Source organism: Anser brachyrhynchus (genome assembly GCF_964034855.1).
Source record: "Anser brachyrhynchus genome assembly, chromosome: Z".
NCBI classification, from domain to species: Eukaryota; Metazoa; Chordata; class Aves; order Anseriformes; family Anatidae; genus Anser; species Anser brachyrhynchus.
Window position 1 is genome coordinate 8,280,683 of NC_137697.1, and position 18,939 is coordinate 8,299,621.

Sequence of the window (18,939 nt, forward strand, 5' to 3'; positions counted from 1 at the left end):
CACTTAACATTTCATAGCTGGAAGACTTTTTTCTTTCTTGGAACTGTGTACCTGCATTGAGAGGAAAATAGATGTGGCGACAGAACCATTTCCTCAGGAAAATCAGCAGCAAAAATCCCACTAGCCCTGACAGGAGCATGGTCCAAGAAACTTTTGCATCCAACCCACTGGACTTGACCAGATTCAGCCCAGTGAGTTCAATGGGCCTGATCCAGAAGGTCCTTAGTTTTGAAGTGGGAAGCGTGTTTCAAAGTAAAAGCTCTGCAAATATCTTCTCTCTGGCTTCCTGCTCTCTGCCACTAGTCATCCTTGCCAGCATGTTTACACTTCCCCTCGCCTGCGGTCGTTTTATCAGGCAATGTGTTTGTTCTGCGTCTAGTATAAAGTAAGTGAGTAAGCGAGGGTTTCACACACACAGGTCCTGCACACATGCAGTGTGCTCAGGATGACACGGACGAGTACAGTATTGAGCATTTTCGTCTTGTTTCTTCGTACCACTTTTGGGGAAAGTGGTTGCACTTCTGCAGATGGTGACGGTGAGTCATTTCATGTTCATCTTTCCACTCATGTATGATCTTGAAAACCTGAGCTAAGTGCTCCAAAATGCAACTGCTGGGTTAAATATGTTAAAGTTTTAGCCTCCAGTCTCTTTCTTTCAGTGCCAGTACCTGGGGTGTATGTGGAGCTGGTTTATCTATTTAATTCCCAAGTCTGCTGACCTTTCAATGTCCAAACTTGTCTGAAATGAGGAGGTGATTCCTGTATGCAGAGGGCATGCTACATCAGACCTGTTAATCCTTTCTTTTTGTATGTAGTGTTTGTGTGAGGAGTTATGCCTGTTTCACTCTTCTGCAGTCTAGGATCACTCTGACCTGCCATCAAAGGATGCCGAGTTTCTGACTTCTCTTGTTCTTGGCAGTTTCCTCCAAAGAAAATGTCTTAATATACGTCAAGTGGGGCCCAACTTGTTCCACTTCAAAAACAGAACTTTCTTTTTTTCCTTTAAACAGTTGTGAAAGTTATATCTGGGGATAGTCCTAGTGTCTTTCATATCGTGGCTGAGGCAGCAGCTCAACCATGGGCTTCTCACAGCCCATCACTAAGAGCATTCATCACTTACATGCCAAAAAATTATAAATTAATTCGACAGTTTGAATTCAGGCTTATTGCAGATTTCATTATCTCGTTTGGACAAGTGAAAGTTATTTAGTTTCATCAAGATCAATAAGGTCGCAATCAATTTAGTCGCAATCAAAATCATAAAGAGCAATGATAAAAAACACCATCTTTCAATCTGCTGTCCCTTTTCTCAAAAGGGAGCTGAAAAACTGCATTTACAGATTCAGTCTCAGATCTGTTTAACTCTTACTTGTCTAATATTAAGCAAACAGCTGTGACAGAGCTTGTTGCACAGTGTCTGAAGGACATGGACAGTCATTTGGTTACTGGTAGTTTAGGGCACTGCAATTTCATCACTGAGGAGCAAAAGAGTTTTCTGGTTTGTAGGAAGATGATGTCTGTGTACCTATGCTGTCTCACAGATTTAATGGCTAGAAATCTCTTTTTCACGTAGTTGTCATTTATTGTATAACATATATATATATATATATACACATACACACATATGTAGCTAGGTAATACATGACAAGTTTTTGCGTTAGTGGAAAACAGAAAAGCTCAGAATTGCATCCACCAGACTTGGTTGTGTTTGTTTGTGGTTTTTTTTCTCTTCTTCTTCTTCTTTTTTTTTTTTTTCTGTTTACCTTTTGTTTGTACAATTTGCAGCTGTTTAGAACCAGATTTTGCAAGCAGCTACAGTTGTAAGTGGTCAATACTAGTGATTTATAGCAGACGTCACTGAAATGCTCAGGGCTTTTCAACAGCAGATGGGAGAAGACCTTTCCTTTGTTTCATCACTAGCTTCCAGTAAACCATAACTAATCCTTTGCTTAGAATTAAAGAAAAACAGATTCAGAAAATCCCCACTGAGCAATTACCAGCTTTTATGATCTCCTTATGAGTCATATGGGTTTGACCAACAAATTGAACATCATGATAGATGTTTGGATTTCTCTCTGCCTCTCAGAGTCACCCTGCTGCCTGACAAAGTGCCACCAGCCGATGCAGGTGTGATCTCATCCATTATTAGGTGCAGAGGAGAGGAGAAGCTCAGTGCAGCACTTGCCTTCAACTCCACCTCTTTGATGAGTGGCAGGCTGCCTCCTCAGCAGTGCCTCCCCAGGCCTGACAGAGCAGTGGTGACCCCAAAAGTCCTAAGGGAGCTAACGGCAAAACGATGCCAGGGTAGCCATGGATGTGCAGGCAGGCACGGGCAGGAGCAGCAGGCAGCAGCACGCTGCAGGCTGTCATGGGCAGGACAGCCAGCATCAGTGGCCCTCTTTCCCAGACTTGTTCAGTTTGTCCAACCCACATCAAAACTGTTGTGATGAAAACAACTCCTCCCTGAGCCAAATAAATCCTAAACCAAGATGATATACTGTCCGCTGCCATCATCACTAGAGATTTCGCAGGGCTCTGGCCACAGAGCTGGTCACTTCATTGACTTTGCAAATTCTGTCAATGATCCTGCAGGCACTTACTAGTGCCTTCAGTTTCACACATTGTGGTTAGTCCTGGTGGCTTCAAAGCATAGCCTCTGCTAACACTCTTCTCTTGGTAAAGGCTCGTGAGACTCTTGCTGTGATTGGAACCGTTCTGCTGGGGGTTGGCCAAACCTTAGGGATGACCATTTCTGTGAAGGACCTGCCGGAGCTGTAGCTGTGAGAGCAGTTTTCCTCCCTCTGGAATCACTCCATCTCAAGCCGTGCCTTGATTTCAGCAGAGCCAGGCTCAGGGGTCTGTCTGGTCTGAGCTTCTCGAGGAAAAACATTATAATCTTGTAAACTTCTAATTGTGCCTACAGCCCTTAGCTATGGGAGCCATACTGGAGTCACCACAACCATTTATGCAGCAGATATATTCATGTGTGGTGTTTCTGAAGTTTAGGGAAGAAGCGTGACTGGGGCCACACACATATGTACATCAGATAAAAAAGAATTTCTCAGTCCACGGAGGAACTGTACCAGGAAAAGCATTTCAAATTTGCATACTTAAGGCCATTCATGAGGCTTAATTATCATATATTCTATAGTTAGGGTGTTATTTCCGTGAATGAGGAACCATGTTATCAACAATGTGAAAGTTCAAAGAGGTAACGTCAGCTTTCCTTCTACCCAGGCACCAAAGGTGAACTATGCTGGATAATCATTAAATGTATAAACTGCAAGACAAGACATTTTTCTTTCTTTTGATTTTGCAGTCAGCCTGACAGGGATTGACTTAAAATTTCTGTTGCTTTCCAGCAAGGCAGTAGCAGACAGCTGAGAAATTCTTTTTGATAGGCTATTTATTAATATGATGTTTATCAATTTTCTGCGTATATATATGATATTGTATATGTAAAGTTTATACATAGAAAACACTAAGCAGTCTCTCTCTATTACATAAAGGAAGATTAACCATCCTAGTTCACAAGTTTTAATGCTGCCTTGAGGTAACTATGCGTATAAATAAACCAATCTCCTGGATCATTGTAGCTGAAGTCTTAGGGATGTGTAAAATGTGCTATATATGTGCACGTGAGCTTTGGGTGTATCTAACTGTCTACAATACGGTAGGTTGGTGTGGTTTTTTTTCATTTTATACAGATTCATTTCAGCTCACTTGTTATCCCATGAATTTTGAATGTATGTGTATATATATACACACAAACATACTTACCCTCAAATACATAATTATATGTAATATACATTTTTGTAGATACTTATCTGCCCCGATGGCTCGGGGCTGTGTTGGTCAAGACTTTTGCCTCTGTGAAACTGCTGCAGGGCTTGTTCTGGAGTTGCGCTGACCTCTGTGTCTCTCTCTAAAATGTGGTGGTCAGAGAGCACGGCGCACTACCTGTGCTGCACAGGTTGTCCCCTCAAACCGGCCGCCTTGGTGGAAGATGCCCCATTTCTTCTTCCTTCAGGGAGATCCGAGCTCCCCTTGGGACAGGCAACACCAGACCTGAAGGGAAGACCTGGAAATCCTTCCTAGCACTGGTTGCTCACATTGGGAATGGGCACTTAATTTTGGCTCGGGGGATAGATCTGACTTCCGGAGCAGTGCATCCTCAGATGCTCCTGTGTGAGGGACCCTGGGGGTGACATGCTTTTCTTACACATTCATGCAATCACAAAACTCTCCCCTGCTTTCTCCATTCTGTTAAATCATGACGGTTTTGGATCTCCAGGTGTGCTTCCACTGCAGACAAGGTCTGGATCTCCCAGTACGCTGGCAGAGTTGGCTGGGGGTCATGGGGCATCACCAGCAGGACTGTGAATCGCAGTGTCCAAGTGGCTGGTCACCCCTCAGTGATCTCAGCCACCTGGGCCACAGCAGAGATGACCATCATTTTCTCTGGGAGGGACTTTCCATTGGGAATGTCTCCATGGGCATTTCCCCACGCTGCTTATGCAAGCACTTGAGTCACCGATATCCCCGGCGCAGCCCAGGACTTGTTCTTGCTGCAGCAGGCACACAGCATGGGAAGGGCATGTGGAGGAGTGGGTAGGAGGCAATCCAGTGGAGGATCAGGAATCGTCCCTGGACATAGGGGAGAGAGTTACACATCATCACAGCTACCCTTAACCACTGGTAGAAGGGGACAGAGGCGTTCCTGCCCTGAGAATCCACTCAAGGGCTCGCAATATCCCTTTCACTGTGTTCTTGGCTACCGTGGGTGAAATTTCATGAAATTGGGCTGAATTAGCATTTTCTGCTGGAGAGGAGTCCTCTCAGAAGCACCAGTTTTTGTTTCACTGACCTCATACATGCCAAGTGTAGGACATGAGACATACGTTCTTAGTCAAATCATGATTGTTTTATGAGTCATCGAAGCAAATTTGCAGGAAGCTGTGTGTTCTGGCAGAATGTCTGAGCTTTCCCTCCTCAACCCAAATTTGTGACATTTCAGAAAACTCTGCAATTCAGTCAAAATGTGCTGTGAGGCTTAATTGCCTCATGACACCAGAATACTCTGGTTTTCCTAAAGCCACCCACATCATTTTTCAGCCTTCCCAGGAACCTGGGGACAGGTCAGACCTGCCCAGCATGGGCAGGGGCAGAGCAGGGGGCGGACAGCTGGTCCTGGTGCAGGAGCAACAACGGCAATGGTGTGCAACCCTGGCTGTGGGTCTGCTGCTTCAGACTCAAAGGTATTTGACGTCCTTTCAGGCTGTCCTGAGCTGAAATTCCCACACAAATAAATCCTGTTGAAACTAGCCCTTGCTCTTGAACAGACGTTAGCCCTGAGCATCAGCCCCAAACACCTCTGGCAGTAACTGTGCAGAGTATATCCCCCAGTGTGTGTTCCTGTGCTGTTTGTTTTCAGGAGTGTTTTGGTCCTTGACATGACTATTCTGCTTTACAACAGGCATCATGAATGTGTATTGCTCCCATTGCTCCCCTTTACATGTCCAAGGATAGCAGCATTTTGTGGTTCCTAATAGGAAAACCTGTTTGAAAAAGTTCTAGGATGATTTCAGCCAGGGCAGGTCCTGATTTTTCTTGGTATAAAAATCATCCATAACTTTTAAAGTGAGAATTCCCCTGGCTCAAATATAGGAGGAATTAGAATTGGACTGCAGAGTGGTCAATATATTTTATATATTTATATCTCACAGATGTTTAAAGGACAACATTATCACCCGTGTTTGCCCGTGATTAAAAGAATAGCACAGACATGGGGTGTCATGTCTGGCTGAGCCATCTGTGATGCAAAATCATTTTATAGTTCACAGGCCGGTGATGCAGTATATATCCTTGTGCATGTTAAGTGGGTGGGCTTCATTGGCATGCACGGAGAGCAACTCTGAAAGGTGCAAGTGGCTTTTAATTTCATTTTGAACAAGCTTGCTTTGCTTCTTACAAAACAGGTAGGCTGATCCTCTTCCTTTTAGGCAACCACACAAAGAAACAACCTCCTTTACAATGGAGCTGCAGACTGAATACACACGCTGGTTTGCTTCAAGTACCATTGTGTGAATCTCTCCCTAGGGACCTTTGAAGATGACGAACCAGGCAACTTTGACATTGACTGCTTCAGCCAGCTGGAATTTAAGGATTCCTACAGCAGCCTGACCTGCAATTTTACAGAGATGCCTCCTCACAACACTAACTATACCCTGGCTGTGTGGTAAGTGCTGTCAGTCTGTACTTTGGTAAACTTCTGGGAAGATAAATGCTAAAGAATGGTTAGTCACACTGCCAAATGCTGGGAAACAGGAGTGGAAAAGTGAGACCAAATTCTGTTTCAGAGCATTTTACCAGGTTTGAATACTATATTTAGCAAAGAAGAAGAGCTTACTGAAGCAGAATCTAACCCACAACAAGAAAGAAAAATCGGATGGAAGGATCTACGAAGGGTATTATAATGTCTCCAAAAGTCTTCATCTTGCTCCTGTTGCTCTGGAACCTCTATTGTTTCTGGTGAAGCTGAGCATAAGACAAAAGCATTTTTCCTTTAAATTAAATGATATTTTAAAAAACAAAAACAAAACCAACAACAACAACAAAACAACAACAAAACAAAACAAAAAGGAAGAAAAAAAGAAAAGAGAGAAAGAAAAAGCAAACCCAGACTTATCAAGTAAATAGTAGGAATGATTTTGAAGAGGCGGATCCTTTCCACTGTAAATTATTTCATGAGAAGTCTTATTTTCCACTGAAAAAGTCTTTATCTAGGTCAAGACAAAAGTTAAACTGTCTTTGCACACACAGACATGCAAAACACACACTAGAATGAGTATTCAAAACCCAAAAACTTACCAAACTTATCAGTCATCTCCACTTCTAATCAAGACCATGAAACACTTCCACCTTTTTTAAATACACCTAGATGAAGAAGCTCAGATTTTGTTTCTTTAGCATACTTCTGCTTTTTCCCTTTGCATGTTTTTCCTGAAACTGAAAGTACAGTGACAACCAGCAGAAGGAGTTTTTTTTTTCTTTTTTGCATCTTACTATTCTAATCACTAATTAATTTTTTCCACCTAGTTCATTAGAATTTTTCTATTTTCATGGGGTTTATTTTGGATTTTGGCTGAAGTTTTATGACAGTCCTCAAACATAGGAATCACACAGATGGAAGAACACATAGATACGTTTCCACCTCTGAAAAGTTATCATATATCTCCCTGTATTGACCCTGTATTTGCTGCCACTTCAGTCAGTAAGAAATTCCTCATTACCCTATTTTGCCCTATATTTAAAAATGGCAGCAGTAAGCTCAGTTTTAAAGATACAAAGGTTTTCTTAACACATGCATCTCAAATATATATATATATATTTTTATTTTTCTTGGGAGCTCCAGGACTCCTACTGTGACTCACATCACTTGATTATTGTGCTCAAAGACCACGAGGAAAAAGAATATCCATCTTTTAATCTCTTTATTTACATGTCATTTTTTCTTATTTCGTACGGAGTCTTACTTCAGTTAATGTGAAATGAGCAACCAGGATTTGCCCCTTATAGTTTTATAGTAAGACTGAGAAGAAACTAATGTGTCACTTTGCTCAACAGTACCAAAGAAGACAGCAATTATGTGTGTTTCAATATGGAGAAACGGGAAGACGTGTATTTCTTACAATTCACTGATATACTCTCAAATAAAGATATTTGCATGGAATATGAGATAAAGAGAAGAGTCTGCAGGAGTCTGTTCGTCACTGACATTGGTAAGACATTGAACATTTTGTAGATTATAAAGGTATAGACATTAGTGCGTGTGTGTGTGTGTGAATTGTCCAGAGCAACACCTAGAGGTCAATCTGGATAACATAGAGGAGACATAAAATAGTGTCCTAGGAAGGGATGGAGCCTGGATTTGCGTGTTGGTAGAGTGTGATGCTTCAAAGATAAAGATGACTAACTCCCATTAAAAATGTGCAGCTTAATACCGGCTTCTTATAACACTGTTTGCCCAGACCTGGACCTAAAATGAATCACACAGGTGGTAAAAGCAGCTGTTCGTGGGCTTGGATGAACTGTCAAGCAGGGACATTTTGTTCATCTCTTACTAGGGCTTGCTCAGTTTCAGGGCTGACCAGCTGAACTCTAGCTGAACCTGGCAGCACACCAGAATCCCACGCAGGGACTGTGGGGTTGCAAGATCTCGCTTTTTCACACCTTGCTTCTTGGTGGAGCCCATGGTCTGAACAGTGTTCAGGCACCCTGTGGTACAGAAGAGACACCAAGAACCCATCAATGAGCTCATCAAAGCCATGCTAGGGACCTGCCTAAGTTAAGAAATAGGGAGCTCTGGGAAAGAGGGGCTCCTTAGGACTTACTCTTCCTGGGAGCTGGTCTCATTCCAGGGCTGCACAGAAGCCCTTGTAGGGCAGCCCTGTTTTCTGCTCTGGTGCTGGATTGCTTTGCCTTCCTTTGGCAATAGTCACAGCAATATCCTTCTCTTATAAAGCACTTCTGCCTCAGTCCAATAGTTTTTTTAATAATCTTACACCACCTCTGTCTGTGGGAGAGCATGGTCCATCTCTGGTGGTGTCTCCTTCAAAACTGCTGGTGCTCCATGGAAAGATTAAATATTTGGGGAATACGAAAGCAATGGGCATAATATGGGACTATATGCATTTTTTGTGAGAAAAGAGAGACATGGGCTCTCTGTTCTTGCGAGAGCTGATGATAATGCAGGAAACCTCAGCAGCACAAACACGGGTCCCTGTGGTCCTCAGGCATGTCCAGCGTCAGTCAGGGCTCAGGGGGCTGCATTTTGGACTTGTACTTGCAAGGGTGGCCAGCTGGCACTGTCTCCTTCTGCAGACCAAGTCAGGTGTGGGTTCATGGTAAGGTCCTGGAGCTGCAGCCCCTCTGCTACATCTAACACTGTCAAGCTTCATCTCTTCCTCTGTCCTACCGCCCTGTTGGCCACCGGCTTGCTGCCAGTGCCTTTACCCCAAATGGTGACCACTTTTGGCATGGGGTCACCAACTCAGAGTACTGGGAAGAAGGACTGAATTTCAGGTCTTCAAGCATCTCTAGAGAAGGGTTGGGCGTGCTCAGGAACTGCTTTCCAAGACTAAATGTCACAGTCTGAGGAAATGCTGGCCACAGCTCTGCTTCAGCTGGTCAACACCAAGCCCATCTTGGGACCAAGGTATAATGATGAGCTAGCCTCAGCGTAAAACTCACCCAGCTCAGGCCAGCCCCCACTCAAGACAGATCACCCTGCAGGGAGTTTAATTTGAAATGGACTCTACTTTTATTTTTCAAGACGATTTTATTTTGTAGTAACATTTTTCTGCATCTATTGTATCCTGGTTTGTTGCCATTTGCAGTTAAGCCCGAGGTACCATTCAATATCAACATCACGTACCAAAAGGAGGCAAATGAGTATCTTATTCACTATAGTACACCACATTCATGGAAGAAATACTTAAAGGACAAATTAATACACCAAATAGCCTATCGGAAGGGAGAAGGTCCTTGGAAGGTAAGTATATGTTGGTGATCTTACACTAATTTCTGAAATTAAATGCTATCAGAAATACCAGTATCATGCAAAAGCCCTGAGGTCTGCATTTCTGCAGTTTTTCAGCTGACAAGTTGGAAAGGAGCAATATTTGTCCTCTGGAAATTTCCTTAGTCAAAACAATTCCTGACCAACAGCACCCTTGTTTGTTAGGTGCTTCTGTGGGCTACCAAAGTTTCGTTCATTTGTGCTTGGGCTTTGCCATGGAAACACAAGACATAACACTGTAAAGAAACGGAGACATCTTAAGTGTAATAGTAACAGTGTTTGCTGTGGTGATTTTGCTCCTGTTTTCTATGCCTATTAGTCAGTAATTGCATCTTTTTGCATGTCTAGACAATAGAATCGCCATACCTTCAGGTAAAGTTACTGGGGAAAAACCTCGAAACAGATGCCTCTTACGAGGTGAAAGTACGCTCGCAGCCCAATGGAGATTATTTTAAAGGCACGTGGAGTGAATGGAGCGTATCCAAGAGCTTCAGGACTGCAGGAGAGCACTCTGCAGAGAGATGTAAGGGCAAAAAGCACTTCAGTCCAAGATAACTAAGGGGCCCTTGGGCTGGTGACACCCCAGCTGCCTGGTTTGCCCTGGCTGCAGCAGCAATGAGAGCACGGGGAGGGAAGAGACAGCAGCCACAGCAGGGCCAGCCCTGCTGGGCACCTGATCACACGACGGAAGTCACCTTGGTGCTGCTGTAAGGATGCAGTGAGTGGCAGCTGCCCCGGGCTGGGGGTGACAGCAGACCTCTGGGAACCAGCCTGGAGCTCAGCCAAGGGCTGGAGCCCTGACCTCCCAACCTCTCACACTGTCAGTGAGGTGGGAGAGACCCACTGCTGCACCAGGCCAGTGGGAGGAAGGTGCAGTGTTGGGCTCTCATCTCTGACTTATGGTCTGAGGTGGTTATTGTGGCTAGCAGTGAGGCATTTATGGGCACTGACAGATGTCCTGTGTTTGCCTTTAGATAACAGCATGTTCGTGATTATGCTCGCCATCCCTGGATTCATTCTATCAGTTGTCATGATTGTACTGATCCTAAATTTTTGGGAAAGCAGGTAATCTAGGTCTCTTCATATGAGAAAAATTGTTGCAAGCCAGTCCTCTTCTGACAGTCTTACTGCCTTCCCTGTTGTACCTGTGATCTATTCTCTTTCTATCTCCGGGCTTCTGTATCAAGTCAAAGGCAAACAAAGACATGTGCCGCAATATAGGCAGAACATACCTCCGCTGTTTCAATCAGACTTTAGTCTTGGGCTCAAAATGCTGGGACCCTTGGGGATCTGAAGCCACCACAAAACACTTACGTAGTCAGTGTCTCATGGGAGGCGCATTTGACTCAAGAGCTTCATGCAAGACTCAGAAAAGAAAGCAAGCTGTGGGTTTTAGTAAAGTCCCAAGAGGTTTGGAAACTATATAGAGAGGAGATTGCCTCTTTTCCTTTCACAGTCTGAGTCAGCAGGGTACTGCTTTGAGAAGTGACGGGGCAGTGCTCTCTGCATGAAGGGCTTGATGGCATCAGCCACAAGACCAGATGAGTCCACATCCAGCTGCGTGGCAAAACCAAGCTCTACAGCCCCCTCCAAAGCAGTCAAGGCAGAGGTGGGACCAGAGCTACACTACCTACACAGGCAGTCCTTAGTCTCTGTGGGCTTTTTTCATGTATCAGCTACAAGCAGTTGATAGGTACATGTAAATTTTTTTTTCAGTATGTAGTAATATATACTTATATGAAATAGATAGCTAGTAGACAAGATTAAGACAATAAACAAATACATAAATAATCTGGAGGGATCAGAATCTGAAGCGCAAAATTCCCAAGTTCAGCCAGAGGAGATGAACCCCCTGAAAGGCAGGATGCCCGTGGCTGGTTGGTGGCATTCAGGGCAGCCCCTGCCCATGGCATCCAGCTTCACTGATGCCCAGAGGGATGCCTGAATGCCAGCAGCTCTTGGTGACAATACTTGGGAGGTGCTAACTCCTGATTTATATATGGGGATTGCCTGGGAATGTGGTTAGGTGGCCTCAGTGAAACTGTGTCAGGAACATTTTTAGTAATTAAACATTTTAGCCACCTGAATTGCCTACCAGGGACTGCTCCCTGGTGCTGTTTAATTTGCAAGTATAGCTGTATCTTGAGATTTCTAGCTCTTGTTTTTTAGTACTGTTGAGCACTGCACTTCCCTAACTTTTCTAGAAGTTCTGAATACATAAAACTGATGAAAAAGCAGTTTTTTATATGGTGACACCTTTTGAATCCAGAGGTTTCCTTTGTAAAAAGAGGGGTTTTATGCTTGTATATACAAATATATATACAAATACATATAAATATATATAAACAGAAATATATATTCATATATATAATATTATAATATTGCTGATAATTCATATGTCAGGTATACTTATATCACTGCAAAGTCGAATGTCAGTCGGGCTGTATTCTCTAGATGCATAATGGCTGAGGGTTTTCACAGCAGCACAGCATGAGAACTTTGCTAATTCAGGCAGTAAAAGGAAACCTGTAGTCAAGGTTATAATACAGATACCTGAAGCAGAGAAAGATGGCCAAGGAGTAGGAAAAGATACATTTCTTTGACTAATATAAACATGCAGAGGCAAATATCTGCAAATTTGCACTTCAACCACAGCCTCTTTTTTCACTTGCAGAAGATGGTTTCACCATGCAAAACCCAGTTGAAACAGCTAGATGCAAATGAGATCTTTGCCAGCACAATTTGCTGCTTTCCCAGTACTTGGTGAAGTGTCTTACTTTAACTGCGACAATTTGTGCACTCAGAAGAACAATGACTATTGGGTGACCTTTATACCTCCTCTTCTTCTCCTGTCTTTGTTTTATTCTGGAACTTCTCTGCCATTATTCTGGGTAATGCAAGTCACACCTAAGGCGGGGTGAGAATTAGTACAAATGATGCAACATGAACCTCTGTTATCTCAGCATGTCTCATTTTTGCTGCTGTTGAACTCCTTGTCTACTGTTGCTGTTTCAGGATCAAGCCTGCTATGTGGCCAAACCTTCCTGATCATAAAAAAACTCTGGAGCAACTGTGCAAGAAACCAAAAAATGTATGTATTTCCACTGCCTTTTTCACCTGAGTATAGACTATTGGGAACAAAACTAACACTCATTACAGAAGGTACATGCATTTGCTACATGAACTGGTCCATCTTTCAGAAATTGCTTCTACATTCTGCTCAAGAGAGCTAATATTTGCATGGGCAAATAATAGCAAAGGGTATGGATATAACAGACAATTCATGTAGTGCCTGAACTTTGACTTGTGCAAACTAACTATAGAGGGCTGGAGAATTTAATATATGAAGAAAGGTTGAAGCAAATGGATTTGTTTGTAGAAAAAGAGAAAACTCAAGGTGACAGCACTAATCACAGCCTTCTAGTACCTAAAGGATAGGTGGAGGGTAGATGAGATGTTCTCTTCATAAGGCTGCACGGCAACAAGACAAGAGGCAAAAGGTTAGGTGCTATTTCAGGGGAAAATTCATCTAGATATATGAAAATAATCCTTCTCTGTGAGACCTGTTAAACATTGTGTAGGTCACCCATAGATGAGGTGGAATACCGCTTGCTGGAAATATTCAAGTCTTGGCTGCACAGGACCCTGGATAACCCAATTTAAGGTCCTGTTTCTGGCAAATGGTTGGACCAGGTGGACTCCAGAAGTCCACTCCAAGTGGGACATTTCAGTGCTTCTATGAAACTGTGATTACAGAGCTGGATTGGAACCCTTTGCAAACATCCCTGGTGATACTCATGTCCTCTTACATGGCCAACAGAATTGTTCATAGGCCACACAGCACATGAAACACACTTTGCCAGGTAAAAGTCTGATGGGCAAATGCCACAAACTTTGAGGTGTAGGATTAACCAGTTTCCTTAAAACTACATCTACTATATTTTTTCACTAAAGAAACTCAACAGAGTTGTCCTGCCAGCAATCCATCTGGTGGATTATTAGCAAGTTCTTAATTTTCAGAGGTCAAAGACATCTCTGCCATCCCCTGTGTTCCGTGGTGCAGGGATTCCTAATACGTTTCAAGAAGCCAAGATAAAATTTTATTTCTCTCACTGCTAAATTAGGAACATAGAACTGAAAGGAGCTGCCTGTGCCAGCACACTTGTTCCTATTAAATGGCAGGTGTGCAGTAGATATGTGGCTCCAAAAAGTCTCTGAAACACTATTCAGTGATGCTGCCTGCAGGAGACCGCAGAATAGATTCAGATTAACATGCAAAAAGATTTTGAGCTTTGTAATAGCTAATTCTCTACTAACCTATTGTTCAGCCTTTTCAGGGTTACTTTCAGAGTTAAAGGAATAATAAATAACCTTCTAAAATCATGTGAACTAGCAAAGCATCTTTTCTGTCAACTGTTGGCCACTGTTAACTGACTGTGCTATTCCCTTTGCCATGCAGAATTTTGATATAAGCTTTAACCCAGAGAGTTTCGGTTACGTTTTTATCCATAAAGTGGACGGCATTCGAGCAAAAGCTGAACAGGAAAGTTTTCTGCAGCCACCAACTGCTCCAGAGACAAATGTTCCAGCAAAGATTAGGAGTGCATCAGACCTGAAGAGGAGTCCTGCAAGGACAGACAAAAGCAACCTAAACCTGTCCATGAGTTACGGAGGAAACTGGTCATCAGAAGCCCTGCATGGACTCCTGGGAAGTAACCAGTCTGCAGGCACCGAAGGCGTCTGTGGATCCAGCATGTATGAGGTGTGCCACAGCAGCGGGGCGCCCCTGTGTGACCAGGATACTGACTTTCCCTCTGCTCCTCCCCTGGATCCCTCAGGCCAACCTGGACCAGAGCCCCTGGAAGGTGACATGGTGTCACAGATGCCACCTAGCAGTGAACTGAGGTCACCAAACAATGAAGAAGCCTATGTCACCATGTCTAGCTTTTACAAAAATCAATAGACCTTACAGACATGACAGAATGCTGTTTTTTCACCAACACAAGCAGGATAATGAAGCCGCCTATTTTGTTTTCCTGTGTCCTGCAGCAGTGAGCTCCCACCTCCACCATGCATCCTGATCACAGCACAACGCTGTACCTACGAGGAAGTGGGTTCTTCAGCCTTTTAGTGTTGAGTGTCCTAACCTCCACTCTCAGCCTGCTGGCAGCAATCTCCACTGCAGCAGAAATGAAATTTAATTTAACCTGACTTTAATCTTCAGATCTGATTAATCCAGAGCAATGATGCTGCACTCCTAGCCGAGGATGACAGCATCTCTCATAAAAGTGAACGCTTCTGATAAGCTCTTATTAATGCCTAAGGAAGAAATACGGTAGCAAATTCAAGTTAAATAGCATCTGATATCTTTCACACCAGCACAGATCAAGAATAACTCCTCTGCAGTCAGTGGAAGTCCACAAGTTTGCAAAATGCCAGTAAATGAGAATTGCGCCTAAGCATTAATCACCTGGGGATTCAGGAGCTTGGCCACTGCAAAGGAGGTTCACAGAGCCCCCAGGAAAAAAAGGCACATGGAATCACTTTAAGAAGATGTTTTCTCAGACTGAATTTTTTTCAGATAGATGAAAACAACACAAAACCCAGCATGCAGCTCATTTGACTACCCTGGAGTCAAATTCAGGGTCCATAGGAACTTCTGCTAGTAGTTTATATTAAATACCTTCAGTTATTTCATGTATTAGCAGTCTTTTTAGACAAGAACACAAAACAAAATCAATGAAAAGCAAACTCCTAGCTCTTCCTATAACTGAATCAGGGCAGTAAAACACATGTTGCTGTCTTTCTCTGCAGCTCTTGCACAAGCATTAGTACAGCATGCAACTACTTTCCTGGACAGAAGGACTGATCAAATAATGTTTTCTTGCTAGCATTATCCCCAGTGACTGTGGCTGCATAAGAATACTTTGAATTTGGCCAGGTACTTTTCTCGTGCAGCTTCTGGCCTAGAAATATGGATGGAGCATCATGGATCTTGCCACTCATCTCAAGATCCATATTTTAAAAGTAGTAGCTTGTAACTTGCCTGGAGATAATGTAGAAAAAGCCTTTAACATTATGACTAAGGAAGGCATCCTGTCCCTTCCCATTCACCCTTCTCTGGACTCTGTGCCCATTTCTAAGGGGCTTCCCATAGGCTGCCACTCTGGGAGGGCTGAGCCACTTCACTGCTCCTGTGGGATGCTGCACGCTGCAGAGCACACACTTGGAGACAAAGCTGCTACAGCCACACAGTTGCATGACAGCCAAGCAGTGTGGCCATGGGAAATCCAAGCCACTTTGCTGTGCTCTGGGGTTGGGGTTCACCACACTGTGAAGTATCAGTTCCTCTAGCTGCTTGAAATCCTCCTTGTTCATGTTCATGTTCCCAGAGTCCAAGGGTAAAAAGAGTCCTCCCTCATCCTCAGAGCTGCTTGAACATTTTCTGACTGCTAATAACCACAGAGAAGTTGTTATATTTGACATAGTCTGCTGGAGAAAAACAGCGCTCCCAAGACAGCTCTCCACCAGCCCCAGCTCCACCTGACATCTGGGGACCCTTCAGACAGGGATAATTTTACGGTCTCTGCATGCAAAGTGGCAGAGAGTTTGACTCATGATACTCCAGTGACATTTTACAGAATTGTTTTTATTACTGTTTCTCACCAAACGACAGGCTGATTAATGCAGTAGAAAAAGATGAAAGCCCTGGACATTCATTTCCTTTATGATATTTGTATTTCATTTTTAAAAAAACAGCTGCTGGTAATGCGTATGCTGTGCAGACATGCACAGTGCAACTGTAGATGTGGAGAGACTGCACTGGGAAGATAGCCTCTTCCAGTAACACAGCGACAAAGAGGGGATAGAGGAAGAAGCAAAAGTGCATCAGAAGAATCCTGTACAGTATGTGCTATGCTTGTTCTGAGCTCATACATACATTTTTAATGAATACAAGTGCCATCACCAATGTCTATTTGCACTATTTAAGCAGTAAGGTACCGACGTCTAATAGTCTTTCTGCTTATCCAGAAGGGTATACAGAATACAGAATATAAACAATTTCTCTGTATTTCTTTAATACAGAAAAAGAGCCAGCAATCTCATGTTTATTTACTGTAATCACTCCGAAATAGTTATATTTTTCCTATGTAGTCCTCATATTTTTGCATAGCTGCTATGTTTAAACAATCTTATTCTCTGTGTCTAATGATTTTATTTAATTAGATAACTTGTAACCTCGGTTTTATAATGTATTTACTGTATTAAAAGGACATGACTATTTGCATGACATATTTGTGTTGCTCTTCTGTCTTCTTATGCACATCTATCAGGAGAGGGCTTACTCTGCCATCACCGAAATTGGGACAACTCCATGGGCTCTACCCAGCTTCAGGCAGGATAAAACTTAAATAATTACAGACAGCTCAGAGGTGTGTAAGCATGGAAGTGGTGCTTTATGGCTGCAGCCCACCTCCTGCCAATGGCTTGCAGCTGCTCAGGGAGGCAGAAGCATTGACCAAAACGTTTTGTGCAGCTGTGAGTCCACAGCAACAGCACCAGCAAAGGCAAAAAGCCCTCAGGTTTGTATTAGCACGGGTATGCAAACATTAAGGCAAATTCTCACACAAGTTATTTCCTCAAAAATGGTGCTTTGGTAACACACTAGTGAATGCTGACAAGTATGCAGACTTTGGTTCAATACGTTCATTCCACTGTAGCTTTTCTTCACAAAGGCTAACTCATGCCAAATACAGGGGTTACTTTCTTCCAGGCATGCACTTGGGCACATGATGAAGTCTATCCAGAAAGGTGTATTTTCAGTAGAGCAGCAATGAGCACAGACAACTTGAGGAGGGTTGAGGGTTAGCAGTAAGGTTTTCAAAGGACCCTGGCTCTCAGATACAGCTGTGAAACCCATTCATTGAGCTACATCCAACCGCTACCAAGTCAGTGCCAGCGACCTGGTCAATGTGTTTGGGCAAGTCCTGTCAGGCTGAGCTTTTGCAATCGCTGAGCTCCTGCGAGACAGTGCTGCTTGAGGATTATCTCTCTCTGAGGCATGTGTTAGCAGTGCTCCTTCAGCTTTGACAGTCTGGCCCAAACTGTGGGAGATGAATCTCTCAGAAAAATCAGTCCCTGACTATTTTGTAGGTGCTGGGAATGGCATTTCAACAGCCCGGCTGCCCTGCTCTGCTGCCTGATGTTGGGTTGCTGGGCACTGTCAGGCTCCCACTGCCTTCCCTTCCCTCATCTCTCTGCAGTCCCTTTGCATAATGCAAACATCTCCTAATGCCACACATATTATCACCCCTGAAATAAAATAAGTCTTTTGTCAGGTCTAATACACTTGCAGACTAATTTTAATGATGCCCAAAAATGTTAATTATCTCCCAGGATGGTAATTGTCCCCTGCTGGGTTTATTAGTTTGTTTACCAGATCTCCTCCTCTTGTGCGTGTTCATTAAAAATGTCGATAAAGCACACAAAAATGCTGCTCGTAGGGTGCTAAGCATGGAGACCATTTGTGTCAGGGCGAAGGAAAGATTAAATGCAAGTGATGCGCCATGAAGTCCGGGCCATGAGATAAACAGCGAGGCAAAGACGCCTTTGCCTTGCAGCAGGAAAGGACAAATCTCCTCCAGGTGGGCCCTGATGTTCTCAGAGGGCTCCCTGCCCTTGTCGGGCTGGGGACCAGGGTCTCCTGACCTGCGAGCAGAGCCCATGCCCTCTCCCACTGTGATCCACAGGTTTGGGATCTGTTCTGCACCCCTGCAATGATTCCCCATGTCATGGGGTGGCAGGCCACCTATGCAGGGACACACAGCTGAATGCAGGGCAGATGGAGACAGCAGAAGCCAAGCATGAAACCACCCCTGGTAGGAAGGGGCATGAGGATGCTGCAGGGCTATGTCTGCAAGGCAGGGGCTCAGCTCCTTCTGGGCTTCCCAGCAGAAGCGTTTCTTGCCTGCGTTTGTACAGTAAGGGTGCGGTGCGGCAGTGAATAGCAGCAGTGTTGTGCTCACTGTGTGCTTGAGCTATTTCTCACTTTGGTCATGGGTTCCTGAAGCTATCTTTTCAAATCAGCTAAAATGAAACATAAAGGAAACCTACTGCTTCCATGAAGCATTATTTTGGGGTCAAAGGGTTCCTTAGTACTCTGATCATGAAGAGTCCCAAATCAGCACTGCTGTGTGTAACAGGACATTGGCAAAACAAATCTAATATACCAACAGAGAAGAAAACAAGTCATGATGCTAGGAAATACAGATGCTCCTTTTTAGAGACGCTCCATCGCTTGGCTCACCCAGCCAACTCCAGATTTCACCAAGGCTTGGCTGTTCCTTGGCTTTTAGGCG

The 18,939-nt window shown here is 43.8% G+C and overlaps 1 protein-coding gene across 1 annotated transcript; it reads left to right on the forward strand.

Annotated features, from left to right (window-relative positions):
- Nucleotides 1–273: 273 nt before the first annotated feature.
- On the forward strand, nucleotides 274–16,870 carry IL7R (interleukin 7 receptor). The gene is made up of 8 exons (XM_080574268.1): nucleotides 274–536; nucleotides 6,100–6,238; nucleotides 7,627–7,781; nucleotides 9,399–9,553; nucleotides 9,929–10,103; nucleotides 10,555–10,645; nucleotides 12,596–12,671; nucleotides 14,040–16,870. Exons 1-8 carry the CDS (start codon nucleotides 446–448, stop codon nucleotides 14,541–14,543), a joined length of 1,386 nt encoding a protein of 461 aa, XP_080430394.1. The 5' UTR covers nucleotides 274–445; the 3' UTR covers nucleotides 14,544–16,870.
- Nucleotides 16,871–18,939: the final 2,069 nt, after the last annotated feature.

What these genes read in the sequence shown, in the direction of transcription:
- IL7R (XM_080574268.1), top strand. Translation starts at nt 446, where the DNA reads ATGACACGGACGAGTACAGTATTGAGCATTTTCGTCTTGTTTCTTCGT. An exon ending in AACTATACCCTGGCTGTGTG is followed by an intron (nt 6,239 to 7,626) that starts GTAAGTGCTGTC and finishes TTTGCTCAACAG; the next exon opens with TACCAAAGAAGACAGCAATT. An exon ending in CTAAATTTTTGGGAAAGCAG is followed by an intron (nt 10,646 to 12,595) that starts GTAATCTAGGTC and finishes TTGCTGTTTCAG; the next exon opens with GATCAAGCCTGCTATGTGGC.